We start from the raw sequence: 17522 nt of genomic DNA on the forward strand, positions 1-17522 counted from the left end.
CTCCGGCGTGTTCCGACACGTTCTCTGTGTTCAGGGGCGTTTTCCCAGACTCTAAAATTACTACTAAGTTCAGAGTGGCAGGAATAAGACAACAAGAATTATCAAAAATATCAGTTCCAATATATTTGTCTTCCTGTATCCATCACTGAAGCGGTAATAATATGGATATGCTTTACTATCAGAATACTCTAAAGGAGTAAAATAATCCAGTTTTCCTTCATCAGTGGTGAACAGGTCTGCAGTAGGAGTAGTAGTAAACGGGTATGCAGGAGGAGTAGTAGTCGAAGACAGGTCTGCAGTAGTGGTAGTAGTAGTAGATTCAAGATACTTTATTATCATTATGCGAACATAATAAAACCGTGAGAAGGCCCACGGCTTAAGGCACTCATCATAACATAATCAAATCAAAAACTAAATTCTCTCTCTTAAAGAAACAATATATATATACACACAGAGAGTGTGAATCACAGGCAGTAGTGCAGAATAGCAGCAGCAGCAACAGGGCAGGCACAAAGCGTCCCAGATCACTGCAAGGGAACGACTGCTTTCACAGCTCGGGGGAAGAAGCTGTTCCTGAGCCTCGTAGTGCTGCTTCTTATTGTCCTGAACCGCTTCCCTGATGGGGGCGGGACAAACAGTTTGTAGACGGGTCTGCAGTACTAGCGGTAGCAGTAGACGGGTCTGCAGTAGTGGTAGTAGTAGTAGTAGTCGACAGGTCTGCAGCAGTAGACGGGTCTGCAGTACTAGCGGTAGCAGTAGACAGGCCTGCAGTACTAGCGGTAGCAGTAGACAGGCCTGCAGTACTAGCGGTAGCAGTAGACAGGCCTGCAGTAGTGGTAGTACTAGACAGGTCTGCAGTAGTAGTAGTTCTAGACAGGTCTGCAGTAGTAGTAGTAGTTCTAGACAGGTCTGCAGTAGTAGTAGTACTAGACAGGTCTGCAGTAGTGGTAGTTCTAGACAGGTCTGCAGTAGTGGTAGTACTAGACAGGTCTGCAGTAGTGGTAGTACTAGACAGGTCTGCAGTAGTAGTAGTACTAGACAGGTCTGCAGTAGTGGTAGTACTAGACAGGTCTGCAGTAGTGGTAGTACTAGACAGGTCTGCAGTAGTGGTAGTACTAGACAGGTCTGCAGTAGTAGTAGTACTAGACAGGTCTGCAGTAGTAGTAGTACTAGACAGGTCTGCAGTAGTAGTAGTACTAGACAGGTCTGCAGTAGTGGTAGTTCTAGACAGGTCTGCAGTAGTAGTAGTACTAGACAGGTCTGCAGTAGTAGTAGTACTAGACAGGTCTGCAGTAGTAGTAGTACTAGACAGGTCTGCAGTAGTAGTAGTACTAGACAGGTCTGCAGTAGTGGTAGTTCTAGACAGGTCTGCAGTAGTAGTAGTTCTAGACAGGTCTGCAGTAGTAGTAGTACTAGACAGGTCTGCAGTAGTGGTAGTTCTAGACAGGTCTGCAGTAGTAGTAGTACTAGACAGGTCTGCAGTAGTAGTAGTACTAGACAGGTCTGCAGTAGTAGTAGTACTAGACAGGTCTGCAGTAGTAGTAGTACTAGACAGGTCTGCAGTAGTACTAGTACTAGACAGGTCTGCAGTAGTACTAGTACTAGACAGGTCTGCAGTAGTAGTAGTTCTAGACAGGTCTGCAGTAGTAGTAGTACTAGACAGGTCTGCAGTAGTAGTAGTACTAGACAGGTCTGCAGTAGTAGTAGTACTAGACAGGTCTGCAGTAGTAGTAGTACTAGACAGGTCTGCAGTAGTACTAGTACTAGACAGGTCTGCAGTAGTAGTACTAGACAGGTCTGCAGTAGTAGTAGTACTAGACAGGTCTGCAGTAGTGGTAGTACTAGACAGGTCTGCAGTAGTGGTAGTACTAGACAGGTCTGCAGTAGTAGTAGTACTAGACAGGTCTGCAGTAGTGGTAGTACTAGACAGGTCTGCAGTAGTGGTAGTACTAGACAGGTCTGCAGTAGTAGTAGTACTAGACAGGTCTGCAGTAGTAGTAGTACTAGACAGGTCTGCAGTAGTAGTAGTACTAGACAGGTCTGCAGTAGTACTAGTACTAGACAGGTCTGCAGTAGTAGTACTAGACAGGTCTGCAGTAGTAGTAGTACTAGACAGGTCTGCAGTAGTGGTAGTACTAGACAGGTCTGCAGTAGTGGTAGTACTAGACAGGTCTGCAGTAGTAGTAGTACTAGACAGGTCTGCAGTAGTGGTAGTACTAGACAGGTCTGCAGTAGTGGTAGTACTAGACAGGTCTGCAGTAGTAGTAGTACTAGACAGGTCTGCAGTAGTAGTAGTACTAGACAGGTCTGCAGTAGTGGTAGTACTAGACAGGTCTGCAGTAGTGGTAGTACTAGACAGGTCTGCAGTAGTAGTAGTACTAGACAGGTCTGCAGTAGTAGTAGTACTAGACAGGTCTGCAGTAGTGGTAGTACTAGACAGGTCTGCAGTAGTAGTAGTACTAGACAGGTCTGCTCCCAGCCTCATCATGGAAAACACACAAAGAAATGCACTTGATGCAGCTTTCAGGTTAAATGCGATCGATCTGGCTGGATAAGTTAGCACTACCGTCCGTCTCAAACACTAAACGAATAACCACTGTAATATATATATTAGTGGTTATTCGTTTAGTGTGTGTGTGTGTCTATATTGCAATTAAAAAAAATCAATTGTTATTAGCATCGATTTGAGTGTTTTAGATGCCGGAACGGATTCAATTGTTTCAAGTTATTTCACATGGAAAAAATTGATTTGACATACGAGTGATTTGAGTTACAAGCTCAGTCCTAGAACAAATTATACTTGTATGTCAAGGTATTACTGGCCAATGCACACATTGAGCAGTTCCCTTTCTTAACTCATGGAGGCAGGTTGAGTAACAGATGTCTCAACTGCCATAAGCCTTCAAAGAAGAGGACTAACTAATGGACCAATCACAGCGCACGCTGTGATGCCAGGACATTAGTTTGGCGGGGCTGTTACTCCAGAGAGCTCTGGAGGTTCACAACAAATACCTAACCGTCCAAATCTAATTTGCTCTGACCTTTAGCTGTCAACGAGAGAGAGGAAAGCTGGCTGAAGCCTCTGCTCCCGGGGAAGGTAGACATTGCAATATTTTTCACAGAAAGCGGAATAACCGTCTACATGATTTGCAATAAGAGTGTTTCCTTGTTCATACTTCATACTAATACTGTTAACACTTGTACGTGTTAATACATATAACCTATCCGAGAACGACCGCACTGAAAAATGTAAGGAATAAATAAAGTACGGCAAGTCAAATACAGGCCGAATAGAGGGGACATCCACTGCCTGGCCAAAAATAACGGTGAAACCAAAAAATGGTCACAAATATGTTATTGGACCACCTCTAGCTTTGTCTCAGGCAAACATTCACAATGTGCTGTTGTTTTGATAAGCTTCTACAATGATAAAATATTTATTTCTATCCAGTTTTGCATGAATCCTTTCATCACGATCTTATCCATCGGCAAGACTCGGAACTCATAGCAGCCACACCCTCAATGATAGCTGTTTGAACATTTTAATCAATGTTTCAAGACCCACAGAGTACTGTGTAAAGACCGAACTTTACCGACAGACAGAGAAATGTCTCTTCTTTCATCAGAATGTTTTTTTGGTCTCTACCTTTTTCAGTTCTTTAGTTATCGGCAGCTGAGCATAGAATGGTTTCGCCAAAGACACCAGTTTGACCAAAAAGCTGTGTCAAGCAGCAGCAGTGATGACGCTAATATGTACCGGTATTGCTTTAGTGACACAGCAAACAGCTCAACAGTGGTTTCCTTCCAGAAAACAAACGCTGAGAAAGGGTTTTTGATAGCTAAATAATGCACAATATATATAACTATATTCAACGTCTACGTCCAGGAACGAATTACACTCGTATCTCAAGGCATTACTGTAGCAGGAAATGGAACAAATTACACTCGTATCTCGAGGTAATACTGTACTAGGAAATGGAACAAATTACTCGCACCTCAAGGTATTACTGTAGCAGGAAATGGTACTGTCAGTCCAAATGGTGACAGAAGCACGGAGTAAGGAACTGTAGTTGCTGCTGAACTTACAGATAGCTTTCACTATATAGCATGTGCCAACTACAAGATTTTCTGAAAAAGTGAAGGCACATCAAGCCATAGTCAAAGTTTTTTTTAAGGAGAATAAAGGCTATGAGATGGAGACATGCTGATTTCTAAAGAATATTCCTGATCAATGAAGGAGCAAACAGGTAGACAGTTATCTGGTACAAGGTCTGCACAGACCTTCAATAATACACACCAACAGCACTTTGAGGACTCGAACTGGTCTTACCTTATTACAATGACGGCCAATGCCCATAAGAAAGTTGTCAGGTTTAATATCTCTGTGGATGAAGTTCTTTGTGTGTACATATTCAATCCTGCTGATCATCTGAAGATGAAAAGGAGAACATCTTAAGGTATTGCAGCGGTAGGGTTGACATTAATCTCATTAGAGTCTCCTGTCCTGTAGTATGTGCAATCAAAGTAGTATGGGAGGAACTGGACTAGCCACATAAAATGAAGCAGATGATGCGTAACTAAACTGCAACCGTGGCCTTCTCGATGTGAGGCAACACCCACTAGAGCTGCCCGGTTGTGGGAATCGTCCTTCGGTTTCGGTTTCACATTTATTGAATAATAAATTTGTAAATGACTCACAACCTGTGAGAAAAGGGTAACATTACAAATTGGTACATAATAAACGACTAAATAAATTACTAAATAAAATACACATAATACCTGTTTTTGCTCTGTTACTGTTATAAACATGTTATAACAGGCTTGTGTTGCCAGACTGTGCTGCAACCTTTTTTTTTGTCCTGTGCATAATGTGCATGTTGCAAATGTGTTGTTCTTATCAGGCTTTTTGAAATAAAGCCACACGGGGGGCTACTTTGCTTAATATCCTTATCTGGGGGGGAGGGGGGGGGGCGATCTTTAAAGCGATCCCTGACGGGTCTAAGAACTCAAGAATTTACCTCTACTGCGTAAATACACAGGCAAAAATATATAATTATATATAAGATATAAAATCTGTTTTGTTTTAGGGGCCGCAAATGTTTACGTTGCAAGGCATTCTGGGTGTGACGTGAAACGGCTGTAGTGCCCAGCTCACTGCTATTGTTTAGCCCAAAAACATTCCACAAAAAATAGTGCAGCATGTATAACATGTTCACAAGTCAACATGCAATAACAAGAATTAACATGCAAGAACAATAATTAACACGCAATAACAATAATTAACACGCAAGAACAATAATTAACATGCAATAACAATAATTAACATGCAATAACAATAATTAACACGCAATAACAATAATTAACACGCAATAACAATAATTAACATGTAATAACAATTAACACGCCTCAGGTCGTTCAGCGGGTGTTTATTTTGATGAACAAAAGCATTTCTGCTTTTTCACCAGCGACTCCTTTTCTCATCTACATGTCCAGCCAAGCTAAACAGGCTCTCGCTTTCCCTACAGCAGGGGGCGGAGCCGTAGGATCGGGCAAGTAGGCGGGGCTAGCAGAGCAGAATGGGACAGCGTCTGACTTTCGGACCTCTGCGGAGGTAGATAAGATCGGTGGGTTTCATATGGAGGAATCGGACTCTATGATGTCCCTTTTCTTATCGCCGTGACTACGTTGTTTTTGTTGACAACGGAAACCGAATGTACGGTTATTTGTTCGCATGCTCGGTCGTGACTTTTGTCAGACAACCGAGACCGAGTTGGTTTTTCGGTCAACCGGACAGCTCTCATTTACACTCGCTCCTCAGGCATGCTGATGCCGTTTTGGAAAACTCAGTCACTTATAAGTAAAGAAAGAAAGATTAAGTTACCTGGTCTGCCAACATAAGGACAGTCTTCATCGTGAATCGGCGAGAACAAAAGTTGAACAAATCCTCCAGACTGGGTCCCAGCAAGTCCATGACTAGGACATTGTAGTCTTTCTCTTGGCCATACCACCTGGTGAGAAAAAGCCACACGTTTGATCTCTGGTATATTCATTTGTCAAAAGCCAAGTGGTTGAGAACAGAAGTCTCTTTAGCTGCATTATGACAGCAGTAAGCTTGATCAATGGAAAAATGGAAGACAAAGTAGAAATTAGCCAGGCCCATAAAGGAAACGGGAAATAGCAGCATTGTGGATTATTACAATTCGAAACGAATGAAAGACGTAGTGAACCAAGTGTAGGGAAAATATTGTAAAATGGAATTAGAGTTTCGCAATAAACCTTCATCAATGCATGCAGTTCACATAGTGGAACACGAACAATGTGTTAGCAGCAGGCTGCAAGTAGAACACACAGTAATTATGCTAATAATTAATAGTTGGATATGAATACAAGTCAGGGCGGGTTCCAGCAAATGCTCAAGAAAATCAAAGGCTGCAGCCAGTTTGTCATGTTATTAGGTTACACACACACACGTAAAAATCTCTCGCCAAGTTGTATGCATGATAAAGTCACTTAGAATCTTTTTATTGTCCCATCTTGATGAGCAAGTAATATTTTTCAGACAATGTAGTTACGAGAGAGAGACAGCGAGAGAGAGAGAGACAGTGAGCAAGAGCAAGAGAGAGAGAGAATTACTGGTGCATCTCAATGGGGGGGGGGGGGGGGGGGGTGGCTCTGATTGCAAAATCACCGATCTTTAAAAAGAATCCTGACCTGCGGATACGGATACAGATTATTTGAAATAACTGACGGTGTACCCCCCCAGTGTTCCAATCTCATTGAACACAAACTAAACTTGTGCAGCAGGTTACCTGCAGACCCGTTTAAGCCTCTCACCAAAATAAAGTGCACAGCAGGATCGTGCTTTTACAGATGAAAGGAAATGAAGAGGTTTGAGGTCGTTAATAAAATAACTATCAGGACAAGCTAAACCACCAATGAGGTGTCCTGAGCTTCAGCTTTGAGTTCTTGTAGCGCAAAAAGACAAAATGCAGCAGCTTTGTGACAATTTCAATGTAAAATTTTCCAATCTATAAATTTGTGCTGTAAACCAGCTCGGTCTCGGCTGTCTGAAAAACCAAAAGTCACAACCGAGCATGCGAACAAATAACCGCACATTCGGTTTCCGTTGTCAACAAAAACAACGTAGTCATGGCGATAAGAAAAGGGACAGCATAGAGAGTTCCTTCATTTTGTGGGATCGGCCGATTCCTCCATATGAAGCCCAACGATCTTATCTACCTCCGCAAAGGTCTGAAAGTCAGCCGCTGTCCCCTTCTGCTCTGCTAGCCCCGCCTACTTGCCGAGTAGACATGGACATGTAGATAAAACAAGTCGCCTGTCTGGTGAAAAAGCAGAAATGCTTTTGTTCATCAAAATAAACCGCCACTGAACGCCCTGAGGCGTGTTAATTCTTGTTATTACACGTTAATTCTTGTTATTACATGTTGACTTGTGAACATGTTATACATGCTGCACTATTTTTTGCGGAATGTTTTTGGGCTAAACAATAGCAGTGAGCTGGGCACTACGGCCGTTTCACGTCACACCCAGAATGCCTTGCAACGTAAACAACATTTGCAGCCCCTAATAATTATAAATAAATATATACATATAATTATATATTTTTGCCTATGTATTTACGTAGTAGAGGTAAATTCTTGAGTTCTTAGACCCGTAAGGGATCGCTTTAAAGATCCCCCCCAGATAAGGATGTTAAGCAAAGTAGCCCCCCCGTGTGGCTTTATTTCAAAAAGCCTGATAAGAACAACACATTTGCAACATGTACATTATGCACAGGACAAAAAAAAGGTTGCAGCCCAGTCTGGCAACACAAGCCTGTTATAACATGTTTATAACAGTAACAGAGCAAAAACAGGTATTTTGTGTATCATGTATTTAGGAGTACGCTGGAGACAAGAATGGGAATACGGTAAGCGCTGCGTTAATCAGAATTTGGCTGTGATGTTTAATTGAATAAAGTCCTTTAACGTACATTCTTGAATTAATTACTCTTCAATAGCTTATATTCATTTTCCAACGCTTTCTCGGGTCAAGGAAGTTGCCTCTGTTTCCGGGGAGAGGCGGAACTCTTTTCAGCAGATGCACTCGCTCTCTCTCTCTGTCGGCATGGCGACGCAGACGCCGCAGTGAGAACGACCAAACCGAGAGGTCTCCCGTTGATTTTAATCTCCATTTTCACACCGGTCTTCTTCCTCACTGTCCTCGTCGTGGTTCAGGCTGTAAAGGCTGCTGCCGCGACAACCAAATTACGTCACACCCAGAATGCCTTGCAATGTAAACAACACCGCAGACCCCCAAACAAAACGGATTTTTTCGCTTATAATTATATATTTTTGTACATATATTTACACAGCAGAGGTAGATGCTTGTGTTTGTCAGGGATCACGTTCAGCTTTTGGTACGTATCACACGTATCACTGTACAACTCGAACTCAGAACGCCAACTCTGCCCTGCAGTAAACTCTGATAGTCGCTGGGAGTAAGACCGCCACAGCACTCAAATGGGTTGGTTCCGTCCACCCGCCCGTGTGAATCTTCTCCTGCTCTTTAATGTGCTGCTCTCTCTCTTCATAATTGAGCCCTCGGCGACAAACCAAGTCTTTGATTCTGATTACTTATACTTACTGTCTGTCTTACACAAGTTATTTAGTGAAGTAGTCAATTCCAATACACAATATTATCCAGTTTAACAGCTGTGCGTGCCTGTATCTCCCAAATGTCATGACCGTGCTCAGTCTCAGACTACAGGTTGTGTGAACAATCAACCGTAGCAATAGGGAAGTAAACCGTCATCGGTGGAGAACACACACAGGTGAGTCAGAGCAAGGGAGCGGCAGCAGGACAAGCAGGTTCGACAGGCTCCAACATGTAGCCCGACTCGCCAGCACATGACTCATTCTATTGTACATGCGGCTTCAAAATATGCACAAGATAGAGCAATGCAATATTCTGCTTGTTCTCTTATGCAACAGTCCTTTGTTCTAAATGGAGACGCGAGTTCAAATCTAAAAGTTTCTATCCAGAATATCATTAAACGCACTACAAACGTAGCAATTTCACGTCCGTCTTCTTGTAGACCAGACGACCTCCGTCGTGTCTACAGCTGCTTTGTCCATCCTGCGGGCTGCAGGTGTTGCTGGAGCGTCCAGGGTGCGACTAACAGTTGCCCGGGGCACGGAGACGCTCAATCCGGGCAGTGACTTACGTTATTTATTAGGGATGGGCGATAATATTCATATTCCGGTATAAATGATCATTTGAAACGGCTAAAAAGCAGAGTTAATGCTGTCCCCCCCGCTGTCCACAAAGGATTTTGTTTCTGTTCATATTGTGGTTACAGCAGATTTTGCACCTTGTAGATCCTGTTAAATCAGTTTGTCTGGTTACCTTTTAACTAGTTAAGCATAACTGCACTTTATGTATGTCAGTCAGTCAAGTGAAGTTCAGCGGCAGGACGTAAACCATAGTCCGCAGGACATCAATCCCCCTGTCCAAGAGGAGGAGGAATCAAGCACAGCAGAGTACCATGAGCCTAGCATACAACATCATGCAACAGAAACGAAGACCCAGGAGCGGAAGTCACCCATTAACTGGCCAAAATCCTGTGACAAAAAGGTATGGGAAACAGTCAACACAGACCTCATATTGCTGTTGGAGCAGCTTCGTGGAAATGCAGTGAAGAAACTGGATAGAATGGGAGAGCTCATTTACAACTATGGAGCTGAACGCTTCGGAGCTGCAAGCAAAAGGAAGAAAACACCATCCATCCCTATTCAATCCAGGAGACAGCAGGAAATAATTCAACTGGTCAAAGAAAGAAGGCAGCTGAAGAAACAGTGGAGGAAAACCACAGAGGAAGAGAAGGAGGGCATAAACGTGCTGCAGGCAGAAATTAAGAACCGGCTATCAGTACTGAGAAGAGCTGAAAACCTTAGAAAGAGGCGTAGAAAGAAGGAATGGGCAAGAGCTAACTTCTTCAAAGACCCTTTCAAGTTTGTAAAGGGTCTGTTCACGAAGGAGAAAAATGGAAACCTCCAAACAACAAGGGAAGACCTTGAAGCCCACCTATCACAAATATACTCCGACAGCCGCCGACATGAACAGGTCTCACTACCACATGACATGCCACCGTTACATCCTCCAAAACATCAGCTAGACGTCAGCCCTCCCAAGTGGAGTGAAGTAGAAAGAACTGTACGCCGAGCAAGAGCAGCATCCTCCCCCGGGATCAACGGGGTGCCATACAAACTCTATAAGTATGCACCAGATGTCCTGCGTTTCCTATGGCGACTGATGAGGCTGGTATGGCTGAAGCAGACGATACCAACAGCCTGGCGAAGGGCAGGGAGCATCCTGATCCCAAAGGAAAAGGACTCTACTGATATTAGCCAGTTCCGCCAAATCAGTCTCCTGAATGTAGAGGGTAAAATCTTCTTCAGTGTAGTGGCTCACAGGCTGACTAACTATCTGGAAGTGAACAACTTCATTGACACATCTGTGCAGAAAGCGGGGATGCCAGGCTTTCCCGGGTGCATGGAGCACCTGAGCATGATATGGCACCAAGTCCAGGCTGCAAAAAGGGATGGAAGAGACCTCCATGTTGTTTTCCTTGATTTGGCCAATGCCTTTGGCTCGGTTCCACACAACATCTTATGGTCGGCATTTAGCTATTTTCAAGTTCCAGATGCTATCACTGCCCTCGTCAGGGCCTACTTCCGAGACGTGCAGATATGCCTGTCAACAGCAGAGTACACCACGGCTTGGCAGCATCTGGAGGTGGGCATCATGGCAGGATGCACCATTTCCCCACTTGTCTTCACCATGGCCATGGAAGTCATTATCCGTGCATCTCGATGGGTGGTGGGAGGAGAGCGGCTAAAACCAGGCTTGCGCCTCCCTCCCATTAGGGCATACATGGATGATATGACCACTCTAACCTCAACCATTCCATGCACAAGACGGCTGCTGAAGAAGTTGCAGGAGAACATCGAATGGGCCCGGATGAGGTTTAAACCGAGCAAGTCCAGGAGCTTATCTGTGGTGAAAGGGAAGCTATCAGACCAGCGCTTTAACATCGGCGAGGAGCCCATACCAACTGTGTTAGAGAAGCCAATCAAGAGCCTCGGGCGTTGGTACGATGCAACCCTTAAGGATATGGTTCAAGTGGAGCAGCTTAGACGGGATGCCATCAGCGGTCTTCAGAGCATTGACAGGACCATGCTCCCTGGCAGGCTGAAGCTTTGGTGTCTTCAGTTTGGTCTCATACCTCGGCTGATGTGGCCTCTGACCATTTATGAGGTACCGTGCTCGAAGGTTGAGAAGCTGGAGAGGGTCATCAGCTCTTTTGCCAGGAAATGGCTTGGGCTTCCCAGGTGCCTTACCAACATAGCACTGTATGGTAAAGGCATCCTGGAGCTTCCTCTATGTAGCCTCACAGAGGAATACAAGAGCAGCAAAGTCAGGCTGGAGATGATGCTGACAGATTCTCGAGACCCCTGTGTAGCTCAAACCGCTCCTGCAATTGCAACTGGGAGGAAGTGGACTCCAACTGTAGCTATACACCAGGCTAAATCAGCCCTTAAGCACCGGGATATTGTCGGCCACGTGCAAATGGGAAGAGGAGGCATTGGCCTAGAGGAGGGTAAACCATCCTGGTGCAAGGCATCTCCAGCTCAGCGACGTGGGCTGGTGGTCGAGGAGGTTCGCCGAGAGGAGCAGGCTGCAAGGTGTGCAAAGGCTGTCTCACAAGGAAAGCAAGGTCAATGGATGCGTTGGGAAGATGTCGAGAAGCGCAAGCTCTCTTGGAGAGAGATGTGGGACATGGAAGCTTATCGAACCAGCTTTATCCTGCGAGCGACATATGATGTGCTACCATCACCACAGAACCTCAACCAATGGTACGGAGAAGATCCTACATGCCCCCTCTGTCCATCTCCAGCAAACTTGAAGCACATTCTAGTTGGCTGCAAGACTAGCCTTACACAAGGCCGTTACACCTGGCGGCACAATCAAGTCCTGAAGTGTCTGGCAGCTGCACTGGAGAATAGAAGAATGGTCGTCAATGCCCTGCCCCCCCTTTCCTCCCATCTTACATCATTAGGACATTTTGTCCGTGAGGGGGAAAAACAACAAAAAAGATGTATTCCAAAATCAGAGGTAGGACAGATGGGAGCAGCACGGGACTGGAAGCTCCTTGTTGATCTGGAGCAGAGACTCTGCTTTCCGGTGGAGATCGCCACGACCAACCTCAGGCCAGATCTTGTGTTGTGGTCTACCTCAATTCGAAGTGTTTACATCATAGAGCTCACAGTGCCATGGGAGGATAATATAGGCGAGGCCTTTGAGCGGAAGAAGCTTCGGTATGCTGAGCTGGCAGCGGATGCTGAACAACGGGGCTGGAAGACCACAGTCCTCCCTGTAGAAGTGGGCTGCAGAGGCTTTGTAGGCAGGACTGCTACTAGTCTCCTCAGGGGCATGGGAATCCGGGGCCAGGCCCAACGGCAAAACATCAAAGCCCTGTCCAGTGCTGCTGAACGAGCAAGCCAGTGGCTCTGGATCAGGAGAAGAGACAACAGCTGGGCCCCAAAATGACAGAGACAACATCAGGGGGTATAGAAGGGGGTAAGGCAGAGGGGGGCACACCCGGGACGCCAGGTGTTGCTGCTGAACCCTCTTGAGGTGTCGTGGGCCTGTTCAGTGAAACACCTATGATGGAGGGTGCCCACCTGATGACCCCAATGAAACCCTTAGCCCCTTCTATCCTGCCCTGTGATGACTATAATCCCTACCCATTTATCAAGGTAAAAAAAAAGGATTGTAACATCCAGTCCCATTCCGGTATGCAGTCAGACAAGTTTGGCTCAGGGATGAGGATGCCCCTGCCGTGCAGAGTCCAGTGCACTTTGGGTGATAACACCATATCCTGTGTTTGTAAAACTGCAGTTGTACAGTTACTGCACTCTCGTTTCAATACCTCCTTTGACAGGTATTTTGAGAATAATTCATCTGGCAGGAGAGAAAACAAACAAAGTTAAACATGAATCTGAATTATTGTACTATTTAATCTAAGAAGGTGTAAACCTTTTAATGAATGCTGTCAAGCTGGCATGAGACACAAATCTGCTACATGTGCATGAGAAGAAAAGGTAAATCAGCGCTGCCACTTTGCAGGAGGCTTCAGAAAGCAGTTCGTCGTCCCACTCGCCACAGCATGGCGGGTTTCCTTGCTGAGAATATCCATTTATATATAACACCGATTTACCGCTTTATTGTGGGATTCCGCGTGATGTATACACTTTCTAACTTCCCTTATTTTATTGATGAAATAAGCATTTTCTAGCCTAAGAAAAATAAAACAGTTAGGAGATAATGAACAAGGAAAGCACTCGGAGCACAGACCTCCCCCAAGCAGCTCGTTCCCCTCCTAACTGGATTGTCACCGTCCACATGGTGATCTGGATCATCATCACAAGGTTCTAGATGGTTGGCGTGTAAATATACTACCAACAATGAAAAGTAAATGGGTGGTACTAGCTGAGCAAGGATTTAGACCCAATGCGGAACAGGAAAAACTCAAGAATAACGAAAGTACTTTATATACAAAATGAAAGATAATAGACAGCCAGGCACCTAAAAAGGGTTTAACACTAAAACACCGCCTAAACAAGATAACACCAAAGGAAGACAGGCTGGTTGTCCAGGGCAACGAATGGACAAAAAAAATGATATCAAAGTGTGAACAGAAAATACTCACTGCACAGCGGCAAAGGAACAAACGCACCGGGCGAGATATCAACCGAGGGAATACGGGGCGACGCGTAGAACGGGAGAACCTACAGACACCGAGGAACCAGAGAGGACGATCTGGCAGAGAACCGTCCATAGGCGGGTCCAAAGAGGCAGCAGCCGATCAGGTGAGACGTGGAACAGGTGGGTCGCGTTCAGTTCAGCAATGCCTCCGCAGCCGTGCAGGGCAGAAACCAGCCTGCAGCAACTGTCGCCATAGCAACGCTCACAAATGGAGTTTAATGATAAAATGTCCGATTTTCCCCTGACCTCATTCTGGATCAGAACCAGGAGACATGTCTCATGACGGTTCGTATCGGACCCCCTCATGACTGGGATGTTTGGTGAGTGAATAGAATGCAGATTGTACAAGATGGGAAAATCCAGATCACGACAGTATCCACAATCCAGACGAGCTTCGCTGGCGAGATAGAGACCCCCACCGGACATGGCCGTCTAACTCCACAAACATCAGCCAATAATCAACAGAGATATTGAGGAACTGAATCTTGAGCCATCTTAAAGGTACAGAGTACCTTTAGAAACACATTACAACACGTTTACAGTATTGCGCCGCCACCAGAAGAGCTGCAAAAGTCTGATTGGCTGTGCAGTAAACGTCATCGCCATCATTACAGCACAGCAAGTTCAGCATCGCCATGTTCAAGCCTCATTGCAGTACCTTCTGGCAAGTACCTCGCTCTGCTCTCACACATTAGCCTGGTAAAGTTACTACCATGTGTGGGGAGGGAGATAATACTGTACAGTATTACTCATTTAGGATTAAGAGTACAGGTAGCATTGACAGTGTTTAAGAGCGTAAGAAATATGCAGTATCGTTACTGTACTAGAACACAAACGTGTTTTAGGCGTGTTGAAAGGCTAATACAGTAGAGGGAGGGTTCATCAAGGTAAAAATACAAACGTGTCCCCGACTACGCTGACCCTCACCTACCGCGGGGGTCCTGGGACGTCACACCCGCGATAAACGAGGGACGACCAATGACACACGAAGTAAACGTACCCAGTAGAACCTGCTCCTTTGAACCATCACGTGTCTCCCGCCACCGCGTTCCGGTGTGAGCAAATACTAACATGAAGGACTCCGACCTGGGTAGCGTGGACTACAGACCCCCCCCCCCCCCCCCCCCCCCCCCCCCCCCGCAGCGCCCCCCCGGCCGCGTCCTCGCTGTTAGCCGAGGCTCGGAGGCTGCGGTTTATTCCCGGGACTCTCTGGACGCTCCGGGCAGCGCTTTGAGCCCCAGCGCGGCGACCTGGCGGCGGAACGTGCTCCTGCGCGCGGCTGCGATCATTGTTTACGCCGATGTCGCCGCCGCCATTTTCTAAGCGCGTAGAGGAAGACATGTTGGACGCTACACACAACAAAGAGGAGCGGCCATTTCCTGCAGCCCGGTCCTCCGCGCTCACCGCAGCTCTTCACCAATAAAGCAGCAGCTCCGCTGCGGCGAGCCGGACGGAGTCTCCGCAAACACGCCGCTAACATGCTAATCCGTGCTATGCTAGCCATGCAAACAGGCCTCACAACGAAGCCGCGGAACGTCCATCAGCCTTCCCGAGGAAGCAGCGCGACGCGGGGCCGGCGGCTCACCTGATGTGCGGGATGCCGACGCCGCCCTGCAGGATTTTGTACAGCTTGCTTTCGTACAGCAGTTGAGGGTGTCTGGCTTTCTGCGACTCCAGTTTTACAGCTACCTCCTGTAAACAACACAGAACACGTTCAGCCACGACGAGGAGAAATAGAAACAGACCAGTCGGGAGAAATAGCTGGACGCGCGGAGTGATCCAACACAAACACCGGCACGCAGCGACACATCCCCGCGTCGCCAGCGCCTTGATGGCCGGGGCTAACGCGCTAGCTCGCGAAGTTATGTTGCAACCTCCCAGTAGCACAGCTAGCATCATGCTAGCGACTACCCGACCACACAGACACACAGGTATACTTTACCTCGCCATTTGTGATGTTGATCGCCAGGTATATGTCGCCGAAAGATCCAGATCCAATTTTTCTGACAAGCTTGTATTTCCCACCGACTATAAATTCGGCTTTGGAGCCGCTGCTGCTCGCCATGACCACCGAACGACAATCTCCGCAGGCTCGCTTTAGGAATTTCTCCGCGGAAGCCCAGATTCTAACCAAACGCCGAGTCCTTTATATTCCCTCGGTGCTATCACGAGCAACGCGCCGAGGACTTCACCGACAATGGTCGCCTGTGCGAAACGCGAGACGGGCGATGACTTCGATTAATCCGGTGTCCGCGTTAACAGGCTAGCTTTGATCTCCGTCCATCTGAAACCTGTTCGCGGAATGTCGTGTCCCGGTGTCGGCGCGAACACTTCCCAGGCGGAACCCAGCAGCCCTTCGGCCTCGCACAAGCACCGAGCTACCTCGAAGTAGGAGCTAAATGGAATCCGACGGTGGCTAACGTTAGCATCGAGCTAACGCCGTGCAAAACCTGGCTGGATTTCCTCTGCGCGGAGGGGCACGAACTGCCGTTATAATCAAAGTTCCGAACGTATCGTTGGCGTTTCAATACTTATCAATCATCAGCGTTCATTCGGTTAACTTAGAAGGGCCACAACCGATCGTACAACGCATAAGCTGCTCACTCCGCCATCTTGTTTCCCTGCCCTTTCTCTGTGGGTGACGCGCTCGCGCGTGAACACTTCACGGCGGTGGGAAATAGTAACACCGACGAGCTGACGACGTAAAACGCGGTTATCGTTCTGAACTTTTGTTTCTTTATTGACCCTCCATTTAACCAGGAAGTCGCATTGAGATTATAAATATGTTTGAGAATAGAAACCTGGCCAAAGTAGCAGCCATGCAAGCTCAGGAAACAGGTACGACACATAAAAGAAGTATACGACAGTAAAAAGTGGCATTTATTCAAAGCGAGTAGCGTCTCAAAGAGAGGGGCGTTCCTCTTCCACTGCATTCTAAAAGTCATAAATCATTAAAGGATATGAGTGGTTTTGATCTGACAGTTTTTTGTCGGTTCTTCCATGAGCATGGTGAATGATCGGAGAACGCCCGAGGGACACTCAAACGCAGCCGCTCGAAGGCTCGGAGAGAGCAACGACGGGAGCAGATAGGAAGAAGGCTGGAGCAGATAGGAAGAAGGCTGGAACAGATAGGAAGAAGGCTGGAGCTGATAGGAAGAAGGTATTCTGGGAGTTTACCCAGCAGAGTTTTATAGATACCTGTCGACCTCCACGGCTCCATGGCCTTACAAACCGTTGGATTTTTTCCTTACAAAATACAAAATAATCGTACACCATATTTTTTTTTTCAAATGCGTTTATTTATGTACATAGTTGGACATTATTAATTATGATACAGTTTAACATTTGATAATTTACACTTGTTTCGTTATATTCTTCTATACCTGCTTAATAAATTATGTAAAGGAGCAAAATGAGCATCCATTGATCGATAGGTTTTCGAGACGTCTACGTTTCTGGCGTGGCTCTTTGTATCAAAATGCGTCTTTAGATCATAGAAACCGGAGGAAGCTATTTCCACGTCTTTTTTGCAGCAACACAATCCGAATATTCCACACCTTTCTTCGAAGCTTGTATCAATCCCTCGTATGGTCCTGACATTTGCTCCCACTCTTTGATGTTTGCCTCTTCCATTTAACTTGATTCAGGTTCGGACATCGCGACTTGATGATTGTATCCAAAAAAAGTTTAAA

General features: G+C 46.1%; 1 protein-coding gene across 6 annotated transcripts in view; it reads right to left on the reverse strand.

The window, feature by feature from the left end:
* csnk1a1 (casein kinase 1, alpha 1) overlaps nt 1–16455 on the reverse strand; it is a 40832-nt gene extending 24377 nt beyond the window's left edge. For all 6 annotated transcript variants that reach the window (XM_068740569.1, XM_068740571.1, XM_068740568.1 and 3 more), the window contains exons 1-4: nt 15773–16455; nt 15416–15522; nt 5882–6008; nt 4331–4429 (exon numbers count right to left, since the gene is read on the reverse strand). In XM_068740569.1, coding sequence (XP_068596670.1) covers nt 4331–4429; nt 5882–6008; nt 15416–15522; nt 15773–15895 — 456 coding nt within the window. In that variant the 5' untranslated portion in view covers nt 15896–16455. The remainder of the gene's footprint in view (nt 1–4330; nt 4430–5881; nt 6009–15415; nt 15523–15772) is intronic.
* Nucleotides 16456–17522: the final 1067 nt, after the last annotated feature.

Source organism: Brachionichthys hirsutus, chromosome 6 (genome assembly GCF_040956055.1).
Source record: "Brachionichthys hirsutus isolate HB-005 chromosome 6, CSIRO-AGI_Bhir_v1, whole genome shotgun sequence".
Classification (NCBI taxonomy): domain Eukaryota; kingdom Metazoa; phylum Chordata; class Actinopteri; order Lophiiformes; family Brachionichthyidae; genus Brachionichthys; species Brachionichthys hirsutus.